Source organism: Odontomachus brunneus, unplaced genomic scaffold (assembly GCF_010583005.1).
Source record: "Odontomachus brunneus isolate Ranch 3 - 2012 unplaced genomic scaffold, Obru_v1 Obru_scaffold_004, whole genome shotgun sequence".
In the NCBI taxonomy this organism is placed as follows: domain Eukaryota; kingdom Metazoa; phylum Arthropoda; class Insecta; order Hymenoptera; family Formicidae; genus Odontomachus; species Odontomachus brunneus.
In genome coordinates this window covers 1,621,627-1,640,703 of record NW_022639454.1, presented here as the reverse complement: position 1 = coordinate 1,640,703, position 19,077 = coordinate 1,621,627, and the positions used below count along the sequence as shown (strand labels likewise).

The 19,077-nt window shown below is 43.3% G+C and overlaps 1 protein-coding gene across 1 annotated transcript in view; it reads right to left on the bottom strand.

The window, feature by feature from the left end:
* LOC116846696 overlaps nt 1-19,077 on the bottom strand; it is a 36,124-nt gene that overhangs the window by 12,725 nt on the left and 4,322 nt on the right. The window contains exons 2-3 of the mRNA XM_032820881.1: nt 18,775-18,925; nt 3,072-3,245 (exon numbers count right to left, since the gene is read on the bottom strand). Of these exons, the coding sequence (XP_032676772.1) occupies nt 3,072-3,245; nt 18,775-18,925 (325 nt within the window). The remainder of the gene's footprint in view (nt 1-3,071; nt 3,246-18,774; nt 18,926-19,077) is intronic.

Here is a 19,077-nt window from a genome sequence, read left to right as displayed (position 1 = left end):
TTCTTCCTCTTTTATTATTACTCGATACTTATTTATTACTCGTACTTTCATACTTATTACTCGTACTCGATACTTATTTATTACTCGTACATTTTCCCAGTAATCCTAAAAAAAACTCCTGACATCCATCATTCAATGTCATTTTACGTTTCTTGTAATCGTATCTAAGAACTAGCGACTTCTCCGACGATCGGGCCCGAGGCAGCGGCCCCAAATATTGTAATCTTATAATTTCAGAAGCGGATGGAGAAGAGAAGAGGCGACTAAGATAATAAATAATATTTTCCTTTTTTTTTTGTGAAATATTCTGCTTGGTGCTATCGGCTGGCTAGGTACCAATTACCTAGCTGACGCCGATCCTAAATAAATACTGTAAACCTATAAACCTTGTAAAGCACCGACCAGATAATCTCTCTAAATTACGCATTTTTTCTGAGACTCTATGAATCGCTCCTCCTTCTCATCCTTTTCTCCATGAACTTCATTGGTTATCAACTTCCTAAACCCTACTCCGTGCTCCTTTTCCCGAAACTTCCATTGGGCACTAGATTTCCCAAGCCCTCCTTATCCATTCCTCAGGAAAACTGCTGGTCCTTCGATTTCCAAAATCACCCCACTAATCGACTATCCGAAGGGCTTAAAAGGGGCCTCTCTGGCTCTATTTTCCACTTCCCACTTCCTTCTTCTCGCTGGCCGTCGTTGAGAACTCCAAGGCAACTCTTCCGCTGGGAAACTCCAAGGCATCATCTGCCAAAACGCTTTTCTTCACTGGCAACACCGTGGAGAACACGCTGAGGCCCTGCTGACGTTCCGGCTTGCCGATCATCAACACGATAACTCCTAGCCCTGTCTTTCCCACGAAGGCGTTACTAGTCCTACGTCCTCGTTCATTCCGCTTCCCTATTTCCCGAGCTATTTGCTCATCGACGACTACTTATTAGATCCACGTTTCCGATCTCTAAACTCCTCATTTTCCAAACCTCTTATACGAGTATCGCGAGTGTAAAATAGTTAGATCAGATTCGACCACACCAAGGCAACACTCTTCTTTAGCCGCAGCCAGCGCTTCGAAATCTTCTGCATGACAGAGGGAACCTGGCGACTAAAGTGAGTTGACAAATAATATTATTACCCCGCGCTTATTGCCGTGCGTCGTTAATATCGTGCACTTTCTTATTAATAAATTCCTCTTTATTTTCGTACTCTAAATCACCTCCTGATTATTTTTCATCGATTCCTGACCTTGCCGTGGAAGCAGAATAAAGAGTCGCGTACCCCGAGATCCCGCTAACAATCGTGTTCGGCCTTTCAGCCTGCTAATAGTTTCAACGTAGCCGCTCACGTTGAAACGCGTCCTCGCGAAACTAACTAAATTCACGACTAAAATAATAAAATTCACGATACTGGGTTAGCACCAAAAAGATAAATCGCAGGACGTAACACTATGTACTTTTCATAGTTCTAGAGTTCTAAATAGAGAACAAAAAGAGTTCCGCATTTTTAATACCGAAAAACAGCAAATGAAGAATTGTTGTGTTAACTTCGCGAACCTAGCACGACACTTTTCCTCTAAATACAAGAAATAAATAAATACCGCTACTTTTAGCAAGAGTTCTCCTCAATTTTTTATTTGCTGTTTTTCGGTATTAAAAATGTGGAACTCCTTTTGTTTTCTATCTAGAACTCTATCTAGAACTATGAAAAGTGTTAATAGAACTGTCGTTTTTTTTTTTAATTTGTAAAACGTCGTGCCAGCTTCGCAGACGCCGATGTCCCGACGATAATATAGCGGACTAGGATTCGCAATTTAGGATCTCCCGACACGAATTTCATCTCTATAAGAGATATTTAAGAAATAGTAAGAGTTTTAAGAAATAGTAGCAAGAAGAGATATTTAAGAAATAATAAATACTTTGTTGAAGATTGCTCAAAAGAAGACAAATAAACTGAGCAATCGCTTTCTCTTAGCAGTGGAATATTTTTCTGTGTATGCGGCTCGAAACCAGACACATAAATCCTGCGCGTTAAATGTACCTCCGAATTAACACGTGTCTAATCGCGCTACCGACGTGTAATGTCTAATTAGATGCGATATTTCGAAAACCACAGACAATACTGGGAACTCGAAGCCCGCTGGAATCGTGCCGAGCCTTTTTAGTGTCAGCAGGCCACGCGACGCACAAGATCGCGAATCGACTTTTGTTTTCGCTTGCAAACAATTCTCAAGATCTGCAATACGAGCAGAAACGAAAATACGATAAATTACAGAGAGAACGATTTGGTTAAATCGAACACTTCTTTGGAACAGTCCAAACGAATTTTTTGATTGATCGAACAAAATTTTGTTTGACACAACAAAAACATTTATTTGCTTTTCCAAAGAAATATTTTTGTTGTATTAACCAAATAATTTATTTGAACTATTCCAAAGAAACGTTTATTTAATTCAACAAATCGTTCTCTCTGTGTGGCGATGTGACTTTCTATATTTACTGAAACTTGGAAAATATCTTCTTCTCGAAACCGAGAACGTCAACAGTTCGCTGTTTCTGGACTAGAAGCGTGAAACCGACGCTTGTCATTGTAAGCCAAAAATACATTTAATCCCCTGCTCTCTCTTTCTCCCCCCCTCTCTTTCTTTTCCCCGAGAAAAAATCTCCTGGAACCACGTGGGAGTCTCGCTGACACATTACGTGTCCGATCTCACGGACGGTGTTAGGACAGGGCTCTTGTTTTCTCACGCCGTAGCGGCGATCTCGAAAGTAATACGCATTACGCACTGTACGCTTTTCGACTTGGCGAAGTAGTCTGATAGTAATCACACGGACGACGCCAGATTAGATTAGATAGACGCAAAATCTACGCCTTATCGGCATGCGGTATTTAACGCGAGCGAAAGACGCTGATAAGACCTGCAATATGAACGACATGGATGCGTGCAAACGGTCGATCTTACGACACGCATTACGATTCTTACCGCGATATTCTGGAGAGTGAATCTCGGAGAGTGGACGAGGCCGGCTGGCTCGCTCGGAAAAGCCGTACAATCGCCGGCGGGGGAGTTCACTCACCTTGTGATTTCGCGGCGTCCTCGAGAGATTGCTGCGTCCGTTGATGAGAACGTTGTCGTTGAGGAACGACACGTCGCAGGGCGATGGCGGACCCCCGGAGATCTCCCAGTCGATGTCGTCGGTCGTAGATGCGTCCAGAGTCGCGTCCAGCACTATGATACCGCCGTCGCCGACCTGACGAGAAAATCAATAAATTAGAACAATTGCAGCAGAGAGCGAGCTTGTGAGACAAGTTTCTACACAGAAAACAAATGAATCGGCAAATTTGGCCAATAGTTTGAATGAATCCTCTTGATGTTATTGGAAGTAATCGAGTAATGTTATTGGAAGTAATTATTTTCATTATTTCAGGTCTCTGCTTTCTAGGCAGAACGTTGCTTGGTCGCCAATGTTTATCACTTTTCTTTCGTAGCGAAACTTCCGTAACAGACAATTGAAGTGCCAAATGTTCCCAAAACTACCCGCGAAATAGATGGAGGATTAAAATGCAAATAGCGTATGTGAGATGAAAAGATAGTTAATACAAAATGTCAATCTAATTTTTGGAAACAAAATTTCACAGCAATTTTTCACACTAATATTGTCGACTAATTGATTCAACAGCATTTTTTCCTGAGAGAATATCTCTCTCCCTCGTTCTACGTGGCCGAGATCGAGATCGCACGGCAAGAGGATCGAAAAGAGATCTCCGGACGCGATGGTCCCGCGTGTGCCTCTTCTCCTTTCCGTTTTATTCCCCGTGCCGAAAAGAGCTTGCGCGATGAGCTCGTTCTCCGGCGGAGCGCGAAACGTGTCATCATGATCCAAAAAAAATTCGCCGGGAAAGTATTTTCGTTGCGTGTGCACGATCAAGCGGACCAAAATTACAGCCTGCGAATCCTGCGCGGCGCTTCCTGCGCCTCGCGCGAACTCTTCTCGGCGACGTTTCGCTCTTTCTCTCTCTCTCTCTCTCTTTATCCGTGTACAATCGCAAATTATCCCGAAGCGATCTTCGGCGGAGTTGCAGCCATCCCCGGCGTTATTTTTCGTCCGTTTGTTAACAATGGAGATGTTCGCGGACGACACGGCGATGTGCTTTCGAACGTGCCGTGACGACGGTTGCGTTCACGCGAGATGTCAGTCGGTCATTACGGTTACCGCCTTTTCAAGACTCCCGTGAATGGAACATCCTGTCGAACGAGGAAAGGGGGAGAGACGAAAAACGTGAGTGATACAAGGCGATATGGGATAAACACTTGGGCTCGCGTCGCGCCCTTCGACCACGGGGAGCCATCACGACGTTACTCCCCGTGTCGTCTAGGTGAGTTCCTGCCTTGCGAAACGCAAGGCAGGATGTGCGGGAGAGACATTGTGTCGCGCGAGCCTCGCGATTATTTCACATCTGTCGGCCGCGAAGAACTCGCGTGTCTTTCACACTTCCTCTGTATGTCGCACGAGGGTGTCTCGTATTTGCCTTTTTCTCGTGTGAAGTAACACTTGCCAAGAATGCACCGAGTTTGCAGTGAGAGTTTGCAATAACGCGATTTAATGTTATTTAATTTGGGAATTGTTCTTAACGCGTGAATCGTCTACACATAAGAAATATAATCTCATAATCTCATACTTGGCGGAATTATCTTATATGTGGCATCTCAAGAGGATACACTGTGCAACTGGAATTTTTTCCTTAGGTGAATGTTTTCCTCCTGGTTTTAGAATCTTCTTGAGGCCAAAAGAATTCCGCTAAGGATGTGATTATATATTTTTGAGTGCAGATCCTCGCGCTGTATCCCAGTCCGGGAGACTTTCGGTAAATTCCGTGTTCACACAGCGGAGATCCGCGTGTGTGAAATCGAGTGGTCTTACTAGCGGCGGGACGACCGATTTCCGGTCTACTTCCGGCGCGACCGCCGAGGGGGATCCATCTCAGAGAGCGCTTGGCAATTTTCGAAAGTGATTCAATCCTTATCGGCGGTCATCTCCGAGAGTAGCGCCGGCTGGACCATCTTCTCCCTACCTGCCGTCGTGGCGCGACAATTTGGGTTGAACGTTCGTTAATCCGGGGAAAAAATGCGGTCACGGATCATAAGACGCAGCCGCATTACGGACGAGCAACGATCGAGGCCGAGCGGCAACGTAATATCTGTATTTGAATATAAAACGTGGCGTGCCACACACACATATCGTGTCGACGAATGCGATGAGCGCGGTGAAACGCGCGGGAGAATCGAACAAACGAAAAAAATGTGTCGTGTCCTGTCGTGTCGCGATTCCGTATTCGCAATCTATCATTGCCCTACGACGACTACGCGCGGTTGTATCGTGAGTATTTCCGATCGTGCGCGTGGAAGAAACGCGAGGAAAAGAAGGAGCAAAAAAGAAAAAGGAAAACAAGAAAAAGAAACGCGCTGATCGGATCGCTAAGCACGTTAATAAGCCGGACTCATTATGCCGGTAATAACTGTGAATAAAATATCGTGAGAAAAACGGCGCGCTCGACACCTTCGGCGTGTAATCTCGAGCGTCACAGCGAGACAAATTAGCGGATTAAATCTGACAAGTTGAAATTAACGCTAATACTGGCGCGCGACTTAAGTAAGTAAGCTGTCGATCGCGGGCGCGCGCGACGTAATTAGTCTCGGCGGTGTGTAACAATGCTTCGCCTCTCTCCGCACATTGAAACGGATTATCCGCTTACGAGCCGAAGCGTCAAGCGACATGTGCACATGTGTGTGTGTGTGTGTGTGTGTATAAATGTGTATGTATGTGTGTGCGCGTGCGTTACATTACCTCCTATGTATTATTTACCGTAGCGCGTTCACGTGTGCGTGACGCCGTGTCGCAGGAAGGAACTGACGTGGACGTATTTTTTGTTGGAGGAATAACGTTCGATAACGTTGGACGCTTATGTATGCGAGGGCAATAAACTAATAAGAGGATTATTTCAGAAATACACAGGTAAGAGACAGATAAAATAAAAGGGGAAAAGGAAGAGAAGAACGCGTTACATATCTATCGACTGCTCATCGAGGTGTAGCTCCTTCGTGATATCTTTCGAGTTCTCGCAAGTCTCGCCACTCTAAAATGATACAGAATACGAGAATGTCCGATCGACGTCCATCTGTGAAATTTTCCAAGCAATTGCTCCACGCGAAGACGTGGATTGTCGTCGAGTACGCGACAGCGGAAAGAAGAGACAAAAGATTCCCGAGAAAGAGCGAGACGGTCGAATCGAACGATCGAACGAGAGCGACGACTTCGAAAAGTGGACAGCGGAAGAATGCAGATGCAAAAGGGAAGAGGCGCGGCAATGAACCTGGCCGCGGGGTCCCTGACTCCATGAGAAACTCCCAGGACGGTTCTTTCCATTATTCCGGTCGCGGTGAGGTATCACTCCCGCGGGTGGACCTTGAACCCTCGAGAGGAGACCACCGGCTGTCGCGCCCGCGCGATGGTCGCGTGTGAACGCACTCCCCGCGGAAGCGCAATGTCTTACGTCTCTTAAGGTCGTTCTACATTAGTTGCAAGCAGTCAATCGCAAGATCGCATTGTCGCAAAACTCTTGCGATATGAGCTTCTACATTTCAATCGTTGGTCACATGTCACAGTCAAGTGACGAGAATGTTTCATTAACATCCATAAGACTCTGTCACAGGAAAAAGGAACCGAAGTCAAGATGAACACGCAGAGCAATATTTACGTTTAAATATGGAAGCAAACAAACAAGAACAGACAAGTCGATGCTATAAACCTATATATGCGGAGCTCAACATTGATTGGTTGTGGCAACGTCGCAGAGGCGCAAACTTTGGACTTTGGCAAATCTTGCGATTACTGCTTGCGACTAGCTTACAACCGGAAATAGTGCTGCTTGCGATCATGCGATTGGCTGCTTGCAACTAATGTAGAACGACCTTTACGTGTGCAGCGACTGGTATCTCTCCAGAAGATAGTCTGACCATTTGCCCTTCAAAATAGCGTATTCGTGTGATGAGGATAAAGTTGGCGAAGTATGTCACGTTTCACCGGATGAAACGTGCTCCAAATTACTTTTTTCATTATTTTGTGGTCAATTGTGGTCAGGAGAAGCATAATATAAATATTGATAGAAACTAAATAAAACCATAATGTATATAATTATAACTTGTGGTCAAAAGAATCATTTTTTTATTAAGTTCTTTTTATTAAATTCTACTGTAATGTTAATGATGGAAACCTTACGTGCGTGTTACTACTACCATTTTCGTGATTACACCATGATCATACGGAAAAAAAAATGGTAGCGTCAGCCAAAATAGTAAAATATGATATAACTTTTTTCTTTCTGACTTTAAGAATTAATTTTTGGTTACGTTGACCTACCGATTCTTTGCCTCAAAAATGTAAATGATAGCGGCAAAAAATTTTAATAAAGCCAATAAAAATTGGTCATAGCAACAATTCTTTTTTTTTTCAGTGCATAGTAAACTTTGGTGTTTAAGATTCTTATTATCACACTACGATAAAGGTTAATATAGTTCATTTTAACGTACAACAAATTTATGTAAATGATGGAAAGTTCTAACCTCAAATAACCCATAATTAAAACCTTAATTATAAACTGCTTCAACACTTTCATCGAAATGTGCATGAACTAAAGAGCACGAAAAACACGCGTTGTATGTGTGTGCCGATGCTAAAAACATAACGTTCTATGTTACTATGTCGAGAAAAATGATATTACTCAGTTTACTTTCCTCCTTTTAAGTAATGGTTATCTTTAACAAAGGATATATTCTTGATAAGTCTTGAAATTATTCTCGTAATAATTGACTGCAATTGATCAATTTGCTTACTACTTGTGTCTTATATTGCCTACTCCCGACCTTATTGTAGATGGACCTTTACACGTTAACACTCACGAGTATATGAAATTGCGAAATACTTAAAACAAGTACAATTTACTTGAACGTAATATGTATCTTTCTGTGTGTATACCTGCGCTTCTCATTAACTTCCTTAATCCACTTTCCACTGCGATTTCCAACATAACAATGTTACGAGCACTCGAACGAGAATGCTGTCCCGATTATTGCAGATGGACCTTTACACGTTAACACTCACGAGTATATGAAATTGCGAAATACTTAAAACAAGTACAATTTACTTGAACGTAATATGTACATTTCTGTGTGTATACCTGCGCTTCTCATTAACTTCCTTAATCCACTTTCCACTGCGATTTCCAACATAACAATGTTACGAGCACTCGAACGAGAATGCTGTCCCGATTATCGTGCGCCAATTGCGAAAGACTCTGCCGAACGGCAGATAGACGGACAATTGCGTTACGCTGCGAAGTATACATTCGCTCGCAGAAGTCGATTGTGCCTGAAGTCGCGATGGTACGGAGAGTCGGCGTATCTAATTGAAAATGATTAGAAACTTACTAGCAGCGCGCGCCAGCCGTAATCGTTCTCATACGCGTACTTCCTTTCGGTTTTACTGCCCACCCCACGTTCAACGAGCTCATTTCCTTCCTCGACCTCCGATCCGGTTCATGGTCGGTCGTACTCTCTCGGTCTCTTGAACCTCTTAATAACGCGACGGCAAATCACAGTATTTGGAACGTGAGACGTGATCGAGACGTTCTCTGTTCATTCGCAATCACTTTCTGCTCGCTCGCGAATCTCAACGTTTCGACACGCTTCGAGCCCCAATCGGATTCCGCACGATCGATCGTCCTAGATCTGCTCGGGCGAATTCAAGCTTGATCGAGATCTCTGCTTCTTTCTCTCGTCTCATCGTCTCATCGTCGCGAGGGATTGTTATTGTGCTGATCCTGCGGGTGCCAATGCGACGACGGCAAGGCTGCTGCCGCTAGTTATCGCGCGGGCGATATCACGCATCGTCGATTTGCCTCTCGTTAGAGCCGCCCGACATCGGTAAGTCGCGTATTTAACCGGCCGGATAATCGAAGTTGCCGCAAAGCGGCAGGCGGACGTACACCGGCTTTATTGTCCATTGTTTGCTGTGTATCTTCGTCTGCCGCGAGTCCCCGGCCGCTGTAACGAGCACCTTGGACGCGCGCGCGCGCGTCTATCTCATTTCCACGTATCACAGATCGGCACGGCGATTCAAACGTCTACCTGGTTTCTCGATAAACTAACAGCCGGTACGAGAGGCTGCAATTGGACACGAATTACGGTCGCTGCTCGTGGTGTTTAAAGACCTAACGAGTACGCAATTTTTCTCCTCTTTCTCTCCTTTTTCTCGTGGCTCGCATCGTACGGTAAACGCGGGAACGAACGTGCGGCAAACCGGTGGAGTCTGCGAATTCGAAAAAATCCTCGCAGACGCCGGACAGGACGACGGTCGGTCTCGCCGCTGTTTCGCAGGAGCGGAGCTCGGTCAAGGTCAAACGAGGTCAGGCATCTTGAATTTCACCTGGGGGGAGGGGGGGAACCCTTTCACGCCCGTTCGCGATTGAGAACGACGAGATTTCACCGAAGTTGTCGGGAGAGGCCTTGCTTCGGGGCGGGGGGCGGGAGAGGGATTTTTATTCGCGCGGGAATTAATTAGCCCAAATTGCGAGGAGGAAAAACGCAATGGCAGGTGCCATAAAGCGCCGTGAGCATTCCGAGGTCCCCCGTAGCGCGCGAATGCGAAAGTAAAGGGAAGGCATCGCGGAAAGCCGTCACATATTTTGGGTTAAACGCGTGACGTTTGCATGGAAAAAAGGAGGAGAAAAGTTAACTGCAAGAATCTGTGTGTGTGTGTATGTGACAGCAGTTAACCTTTTACTTTTGACACGGAAAAAACTGCTATATGGTTGCCATATTATATTCTATGATTGGAGAAAAACTTTATGTGATTTCAAATTAAACAGTTATGGCGTCAAGAATTGCTGTTGTTATATCTATATAGTTCTCACGGCCGTAGTTCTTATGATACGTAATGTTCAGTCAGTACATCCTTACATATATACAGTTGTCTCAGCCGTAGGAACATTGCTGTCTCTCTGTTGTGGTCTGCAGAACAAATACTATGGTTGAGAGATTCGTAGTGTTTGATTATGCCATACATCGCTGAGAGTACCGCTCAAACACCTACGAGCAGGTAGCGAAGAAAGTCAGTGCATTACTACCAAAGTACCATGGTTGCTACAACCATCTTTTATGGGCGAAAAAGTCACATTAATATCTTGCTATGGCAAAATATGCAACCATAGATAAATGATATCCTTTTCGTTTTCTCCGTGTAAAATTCTTAGTTGAAATTCCTACGTCAGATTGTTGAACAGACTTAATTTTCACTCAATTAAACTCGATCGCAGTTTATGCAATCAAATTCGTTCAATCCACGGCTTGGTTCAATTTATCAAATTCTTTTTTCGGTTACTACATCGGCAATACCGATGTAGTAACAAAAATTTTAGTTACAGCAACCAGTGCGATTTGAAAAGTAAGCCATAATTGGCTGCGGCAGTGAAATCTTTTTTCCTCCGTTTTCTTGCTCGAAGATTCAATTAGACTCGTAATCGCGCGACGCCTGATAAATCGCGCGTTGACAAGCAAGGACAGAAATTCACGCTCGAGCAGTTGCTTCGCAACGTGACAGCTGTCGCAGCCGAATACTCTCCGTATTCCTGGCTTTCCGGACTCTCTCTCAACAAAAACTTGGCGTTATCGAGTAACAAGTGCCGTCTACAAGACGTATAGATTAAGTTTTCTCGTATAATAATCGGCCTCTCATCGCGGGCTGTAGACAGTGGGACCGTCTTATACGGATGATTACGCTACATTTCTTAATCACCCCGTAAATCGAAAATACGATCTAAATGGAGGAGGAGAGCGAAGCAAGTTAACGAGCTAACGGCTCGGCACATCCACCAGTATCGGCTAACGCGCAATAACGTTGTACACGAACGCAATTATTATAGATCAGCGCTTTTATAAAGGAGATAACGCAGCTAACATCTCGCGGACTAATACACGACTGCTGATAACATCGCGGAATGGAGTAACCGGTTTCGGGGATTGAGGGGGATACCCGTAGAGATCCATCGAGCAAAATTGATGCCACGGCAGGAATTTTTCGAAGTCGATCGATTTCATCCAAACACACACACGATACGCGCGAGTTTATTTAGTTGTTCATTGTCGCCAGAGTTCCTTAGGAAGAATCACGCACGCGAAATATCAGACCGAAGATACGAACGTGAAGAAGGTGTGAAAGTCGAAACTGTTTCGTTCACGAGGATTCAACATTTCGAGAACATACTCGAAGCAAACTCGTTCGCTGTCGGCGACTGCAGACACGATTGCGAAATGTCCCGAGCGTAATATATGTTCCTTAGAAGGCCAGAAGCCGAGAAGCAAACCTGAAAGATGCTAACGGACTCTCAGTGCTCCTCTTCGCTGGGTGCCCCGATTGCTGGTCTAGGACGGCCATATACGAGAGATATCCGCGTATTATGTCGCGACGCGTTACCGATCCACGCGAGAGTTTCTCCCTCCCCGCCCCTCTTCTACGGTTGATCAGATCTCTACAGATCCGAATCTGGATTTCTCGAAACGAAAGGCTCGCCGTGATCGACAAACGCACCTTCCACGCTCGCGAGATCGTCGGGACTGATCGAACGGCTCCGCTTTCCAGCAACAAATGCTACGACAATCAACGAATCGAATTTAATTGAATTTAATTGAAGAGGACAAATCCTTGAATTATCAATATGCAAGGAAGGAGAACAAAATAGAAGTATCGTCGGCTCAGGTCGATTCGCGCGACGGATCTTTATCGGTGAGTGATAAGATTCAGATTGATTGCTTGGAAGATTTTCGTTCAAGTAGCCCGAAAGACCACCTCATCCCGTATCGCGTTTATAATAACGCGTTTCATTTTAGCAAGAAGTTCTTACTTTTGATAATGTAAAGATACAGTTTATGCGAATGACAATTTCAGTTTTGAACGGAAGTCAAATGACGAGATACCGCGCGATAATTATTGTACAAGAGTGTCAAGGATATTTCTCTCTCCGAACGGACTCGATCACTGTGTTTTCGGCGCAAGGTGCAATCATGCAGGCAAGGAAAAAGAAAAACGAAACTTCGACAGATCAAGACTCTCTGATTATTCGCAATCAATACCTGGGAAAGAAGGGCCAATAAGGACCAATGCACGGAGTATGATGCAATAAATCAATCTCACACAACTTGGTGCATTATTTCAATAATATTCAATATTATCGAATATAGAATATTAATAAAATTTATTAATAAAATAATATTGACTTTAAGTTGCGTTAAATTGATTTATTGCACGATATCATCCGCGCATTGGCTCTTATCGGTTCTTCTTTACTAAATAAGCACGGAGAAAAAAGTTTGGATGGATCATCAACACTGAGGGAAAAATTACCTTAAAATCAACAAATTTTCTTTGATGGGTGCCATTAACATATTTACTTAAACCTAAATTCTCTTTATTTAAATCAAATATTGTTTACCCAATTTAAATAAACAATATTTGGTTTAAATAAAAATAATTTAGACTTGAAATTGAAATTCGTATAAACTGTATCTTTACATTGATTTTAAGGTAATTTTTCCCTCAGTGTAGACTTTTGGTGAAATATAAACCAGTCAGAATTTTATTTCAAGTTACCAGAATTTTGTTCGAATTAAAAAGATTTCTGACTCATCTTGTTCGTTCACATTTCATCGGATATTTAATGAATCCAACCAAGTATTTATCTTTTCTGTGAAGAGAAATGAATCCACAAAAGTTCTCAAAAGATACGCGTGCAGCATGACACACCTATAATGTCAGAATCGACGACGCGTCGATATCCGATAACGCAGCCGTTTCGCGGTTAGTTTTTCATTTCCAATCGATGAACGGACAGGTGATTCATTGGGGTGGAGGGGGGAGGGGCGTAATCTAGAGTTACCTCTGTTTACACGAGTATAAAGCTTACGACAGCGAATGCAACATGACGTTTCGCGACGGCCCTTTGCGTCATCGAAGACGAGGCGGCTCGCGCCTGCATTTTTCTTACTCGCGAAACGCGTGCGTCCGCGAAAAAAAAGAAAGAAAACACACATGAATACCCGAGAGTGGAAGCAGAGTCGAAAGTGCTTGTTTTCCAACTGAATTCGCTACGGTTGGCACAAATTACGCGTCATTAAACGCTCCCATAAATACACACACATACACACACGCGCGCGCGCGCGGAGGTGATTCGACGCAGCTGGAGTCGACGGTTTATCGTAGGGGGAGAAAAAATGTAATGATTCCTTCCGTCCTGCGAGTTTCGATGTAACGCGAGTAACGTGTAAAAAACAGATTGTCGCAAAAGGATGAAGTTACGGAATGTGAACGAGCTTGCTGATCGTCATATTGTGGTCGGCTTTTTCTCCGATGTAATTAGGAGACACGAGCAGCTCGGATGAAGTGCACTTTCGCTGATAAATCTAATGAATCCGCATGTAAGAGCGTCTCCTTTTCTCTAATTCCGGCTTAATTAATTAATTAACAAGTAGAAACGACAGTGGCGCATATAATACGCACTTTCGCTGGAGAATGTCAGAGACATTGCAAAAGAATGCCAACGAGGTGTCGCAGGAATCGTAAATTGCTCCGTTGCGATCTCAGATTTTTATCCGTTAGATGCGACGATAGATAACGAGCATCGTTCTCGGTTTCCTTTCATACAGAAAAATGAAAATAAAAAACCTTTCCTTTCATACCCAAAAATGAAAATAAAAAAGAAATCGTAAAATGCGAAAACTCTTATCGAAAGAGTATCCCTCTTCTAAAGAAGTGGGTTATCAATCTACTAGAAAATCTACTAGATATCACTCGAACATTTTTCCTTTTGAATAAAGAGAAAAATATGCTCACTTAAAATTGAACAATACCTTTTTATACGCGATAAGCGAAGTTTGTATTCTAGATAAAAGACAAAATTTCTCAAATTTCAAAAATATAATTTTCCTCGTGGTTTTTAAAAACCTTTTCGAAGTTACATGCACACTGAGAGAAAAATGTATGATATTTGGAACTACAATGACACAGTAAAAAGATTATAGTTAGGAATATCTTTTTTATAGTAAATGTCACCATAATGTTTATAATATTTACAATATAAGCATAGTATAACTGACTCATATAAAACTTTTACCAAAAATTATAATCATTTGAAATAAAAAATATAGTAAGGTTGCAAATATTGAACGGTAAGAGAAATTAACTATTTTATATAGTCAATACAATTGGAATATTTGGAAAATATGGGTACATGTAACTATATTCCCAAAGCTTGCTTTATTATACACATAGAGTAATAAGATGGTGACTATAAATGTGTGTTCATTCTGCTATATCTTCATGTTTAGATGAACTATAAATATATGTTTGAGGCCAAAACGAACTATAAAATATAGTGAGATTATAGTTATTTCAACTATTTTTTTCTCTCAGTGTAAGATTAAGATTCTCTACGATTCAGAGGGCTTTGCTGAGGATAACATAATATCTTTTTCTGAACGGAAAACTAAAGAAAAAGGAAAATATATGTTAAAAATATATGTATAAATATATGTATAAATATATGTTTGAGGCCAAAACGAACTATAAAATATAGTGAGATTATAGTTATTCCAACTATTTTTTTCTCTCAATGTAAGATTAAGATTCTCTACGATTCAGAACGAACAGAGGACTTTGCTGAGGATAATATAATATCTTTTTCTGGACGAAAAACTGAAGAAAAAGGAAAATGCAAACCGGGACACCGACAGCGCGCGTTACACTATAACTGTCTGTGCGGTCTCAAAAAAAGGAGACGGAGAAGGGAAAGGGAAAGAAGAACGTAGATGGAAGGAGGATGTGGCGCTTTATCTCGTGGTTTTGAGCGAAACAGGACGTTGCTCCAACATTCGACCGGATGATCATCGTCAGCTGACGTGCGTACATGCGTATGCGCGCGCGCGCGCGTGTCGATCGGTGTTGTCGGTGGCACTGTTTAAATTCCTCTGAACGTCCCGGTTAATAATTATGCACGGCGTACAAACGATACACGCGCGCCTATGTACACGCCGCGGGCAAAACACTCAGCACAACGGTAACGTCCGCCACTGACGATTAGCTATTAACTGAAGTCCTCGCTACGCCAAGAGTCGCGAAATAAAAAAGACGACAGAACAAAAAGGGAAGATAAAATACAGTCTTCGTTGTCGCGTCAACATTGTCAACGAGACTGCACGCATATTCCGAAATTCAAACGCGCCATTCCGCTTTTTTCTTTCCTTTATTCGCGCGAAGTTCTCAGAGAGAGGATCCTCTCATCGTGAGATCTTCTCGCCTTATCGAGTTCCTCGAGGCGCAGGTGCGCGATCACAGATTTCGTACAGCGCGTTACGTGTACCGAGGTCGTCGTTGCGTAATTCATTATCAGTCGGTCTTGCGCGCGATACAGCGCGTATCGCATTTTATTGCACCTCATACACGCGATACGTACATGGAGTCCGATACGAGACTGCCAGAAGCACGTATATACAGATAGATCAGGTGAAACTGAACGGAAAAATTCCTCTACCATTTTTCAAACATCACGTAAAATTTCGAGATATCGGCATTGCACGCACTGATTCGTCCAGGCTTTTCTCCTCGAAATATCTCGAAATTTGACACGGTTTGAAAAATGATAGAGAAATATTTTTTGTTCAATTTGGTCTACGAAAAGTTTGGCTGAATCAGCGAATAATTCGTAATTTAGCAAATGTTTGCTAAATTACAAACGAACCAGAAATTCCGGCTACCAGAATTCTGTTCGAGCTAAGATTGCTGGTTAACTTGAATTCCGGTAATATCGACCGGAATTTTCTGCTTTGTTTATTTTCATCAGAAATTAATTAATCTCCAACCATACCTTTTCTTTTATGCGCAATTTGTCCGCACATACGCTTTTGGTAATCTCATGTCAGACACCCAGTATATACATAGCGGTTCTATCAGCCGTTCAAGTGGAAAGCTTGAAACCCGTTTTCTTTTTGTTTCTCTTTGTTCTTTTATTTTTTTTTTCCCGCTCGACATCAACCGTCGCCGAGCCGCGCGTAAACAACGCGCATTCCCGGCGAGCCGCCGTGGAAATTGACGAAGATTGCGCCACCTTGACGCGTGTCCCAGTTTCTAGTTCGTTAAGCGATCACTTTTTGTTCAACGCCCGAGTCGGTCGGCGATACTCTTCCCCGGCTTCATTCGGGGACGCACCGTTAGACGATGATTAGATGGGGCAGATGCAATTTCGCAAATAAAATATGAAAATTGCGCGCGTTTCACGAGGAGGAAGTGTTCCCGCGAACGGCGCGTCGCGTCTCTGATAGTGTTTCCTTTGTTGGTAACGCACTTGTTCGGATGGGATAATATCGTCGAGCGCGCCTATTAGATAAGGCAGCGATATATCATTTCATAAATGAATATTAAATAACGCGAATCGAGACACCGGCGTTCCAACTGACCCCGCATTACTCGCGTTTGTCATCGACGAAGCACCAAAGGTCGCTATCTCTCTAATTCCGATTTTCTATGTCAAGAAAATATTATAGTTTTTTTTCTCATGTAAATGTTCTTTTCCATTTTATTATGTTCCATTAACGCAGAAAAATAGGCTGACAGTAAGATCCAACTTGGATCTAAGGAACGTAGCAAATTTCAATGTTGACTAATCGATACAAGTTTCCTCTTCACATAATAGACAAATCAATAGTCAAAATTAATCAGTCGTCGTATGCGAAGTCACAGATGATTTCATTAGTCGATAAAATGAATTATTAATCAAACTTTGATATAATCGATTGCATCCTGATTAATAGTTAATTTTATCAATCAAATAATTCACATATATGACGACTGATTAATTTCAACAATTGATTCGTCGATTATGTTAGTCAAAGAAAATTTTCATTGATTAATCCCCAACACTAAATTAACAAACAAAATTCGTCATGTCCTTAATAAAAAGTTCAAACTTTTTAATGATACACTCCTGAAATATATGAATAGCGTATGTGAAATGAAAACAAACATAATCTATACCTCGGTTATCAAATTGTACAGTAATTTGTATTATGCAATTCTGCCCGTGTGTTGATTTAAATTTGCTCAATTACGTCCCGATAAAGTTTTGGGGACCATGAATAGCTGTATTCTCGCTTTAGGCAGACGCGGAGCATCTCTAATCGAGAGAAAGCGCGCGATGGAGACGCGCTCCGTGTAATAACTCGGGGCACACATACACACCTGGATTCGAACACCTGTCCATACTCGATCGAGAGGCAGGATCTGTTCGAGACGTTCCACGTGGTGAGAGTAGCGTCATTGAAAAGTTTGAGAACAATTCAGCCTCTCTCGCGCACGACAAAACAACACTCGAAGCTACGACGCATAAACCGCCGATAAAGCGCGGCTTCTTAAATTGATTAATGATACATCGCGAGTGCCAAGTGTCGCGGGACTTCGAAGGACGAGGTTTTCGAGGACGACAATAGACGTAAGACGTTTCGCGAACTGATAACAGTCGATAAGCGGATACCTTGCGCGCTTGCTGCGATAACTTACAAATTCGACGGACCGAACGAGCGATTATTATCGGCATCGCGTGAGAAGCGACTGTTAGACGCGCGATAATCTCGTTCCGAGCAAGTCTCGCGTTAAAAACAGATCCGCAGATTATAAACACCAGGGAGAATCTCCGATCATCGACGGGAATAAACGCTACTCCATGATCGCGCGGAGCGCCACTTCCGGATTATCTAACGCGAGAAAGTGAGTCTCGGGAACGAACAGTCGATCCGCCTGTGCGCCTAATTTCTCTCATTTTCCGCTGAAAATGTCGGACGCCTTCGGTTTCACTTCGCCTCGCGCGCCGCCGCGACTCAAGCCGGACGCGATGATGCGTGATGCTTCGCGAGAAGCTCGCGCGAAGAAACGCGCGCCGGTCGAGCGTTTTAGAAAGCGCCGCGCGATTTCGGAGACGTTTTACTTTGCGCGATAATGCGAGTTAACATCATCGTCGAGCAATCGAGCGGTTATCGAAGGTAAACATCGGAGGCGTATCGACCAGTGAGAGAAAAAGTTTTGCTAACTAATGCTAAACTATGTATCAAAGTATCTGTATTTGGAATACAGCCAAATGAAGAATAATACAAGACCATTAACCCTTTCGCGCTACTAATTCTGTTTTTTAAAAAAGTATAATTTTTTTTCACTTTATAAAATAAATATAATGTTAACTTTTAATTATATTACATTTTAATTATATTACGTCAGTACATTAATATAATGTAGTTGTAGCCGAAAAATTTAAAATTTTGTGTCTGACACTAAAAAATTAGGGCCGAAATATTCTAATGAGGTTTTTGAAAGTGCATATTTGTATCAACGATAATAAGTGATAGCTGATGTGTTCTGAATGCAGCAAAAAAGCTGTTAATGTAGTTGAATAATATTTATATGATATTGCTGGGTAGTGCCAACATTTTTTCGTTTAAACGTACGCTGTGAATCAAACTTTTTTTTGGCAATGTAGCTAAAGTAATAAATATCCGTATCTACCACTAAAAGAAATTATCCAGGTGAATTCTGACACGGCCTCCGAAGATTATTTAAACCGTTCTGAAGCGAGAGAGATTTTTCTCAGGTGAGCGAAAACGCAGTAATTGAATTTTAATCGGTGACTCACCTTTGGCTTCTCCCGTTTTCTCCTGATGATGAGACCGTCGTTCTCTATGTAATCCGGCACTTCCTTGCGATTGCTGAAGTTGAACACCATCGTATTATTCTGCTGATTCCACGGCTTCGTGTCCCAAAGACCGCCGCCGCCACCGCCGCCGCCGCCGCCGCCGCCGCCGCCGCCGCCGCCGCCGCCGCCGCCGCCGCCGCCGCCGCCGCCGCCGCCGCCGCCGCCGCCGCCGCCGCCGCCGCCGCCGCCGCCGCCGCCGCCGCCGCCGCCGCCGCCGCCGCCGCCGCCGCCGCCGCCGCCGCC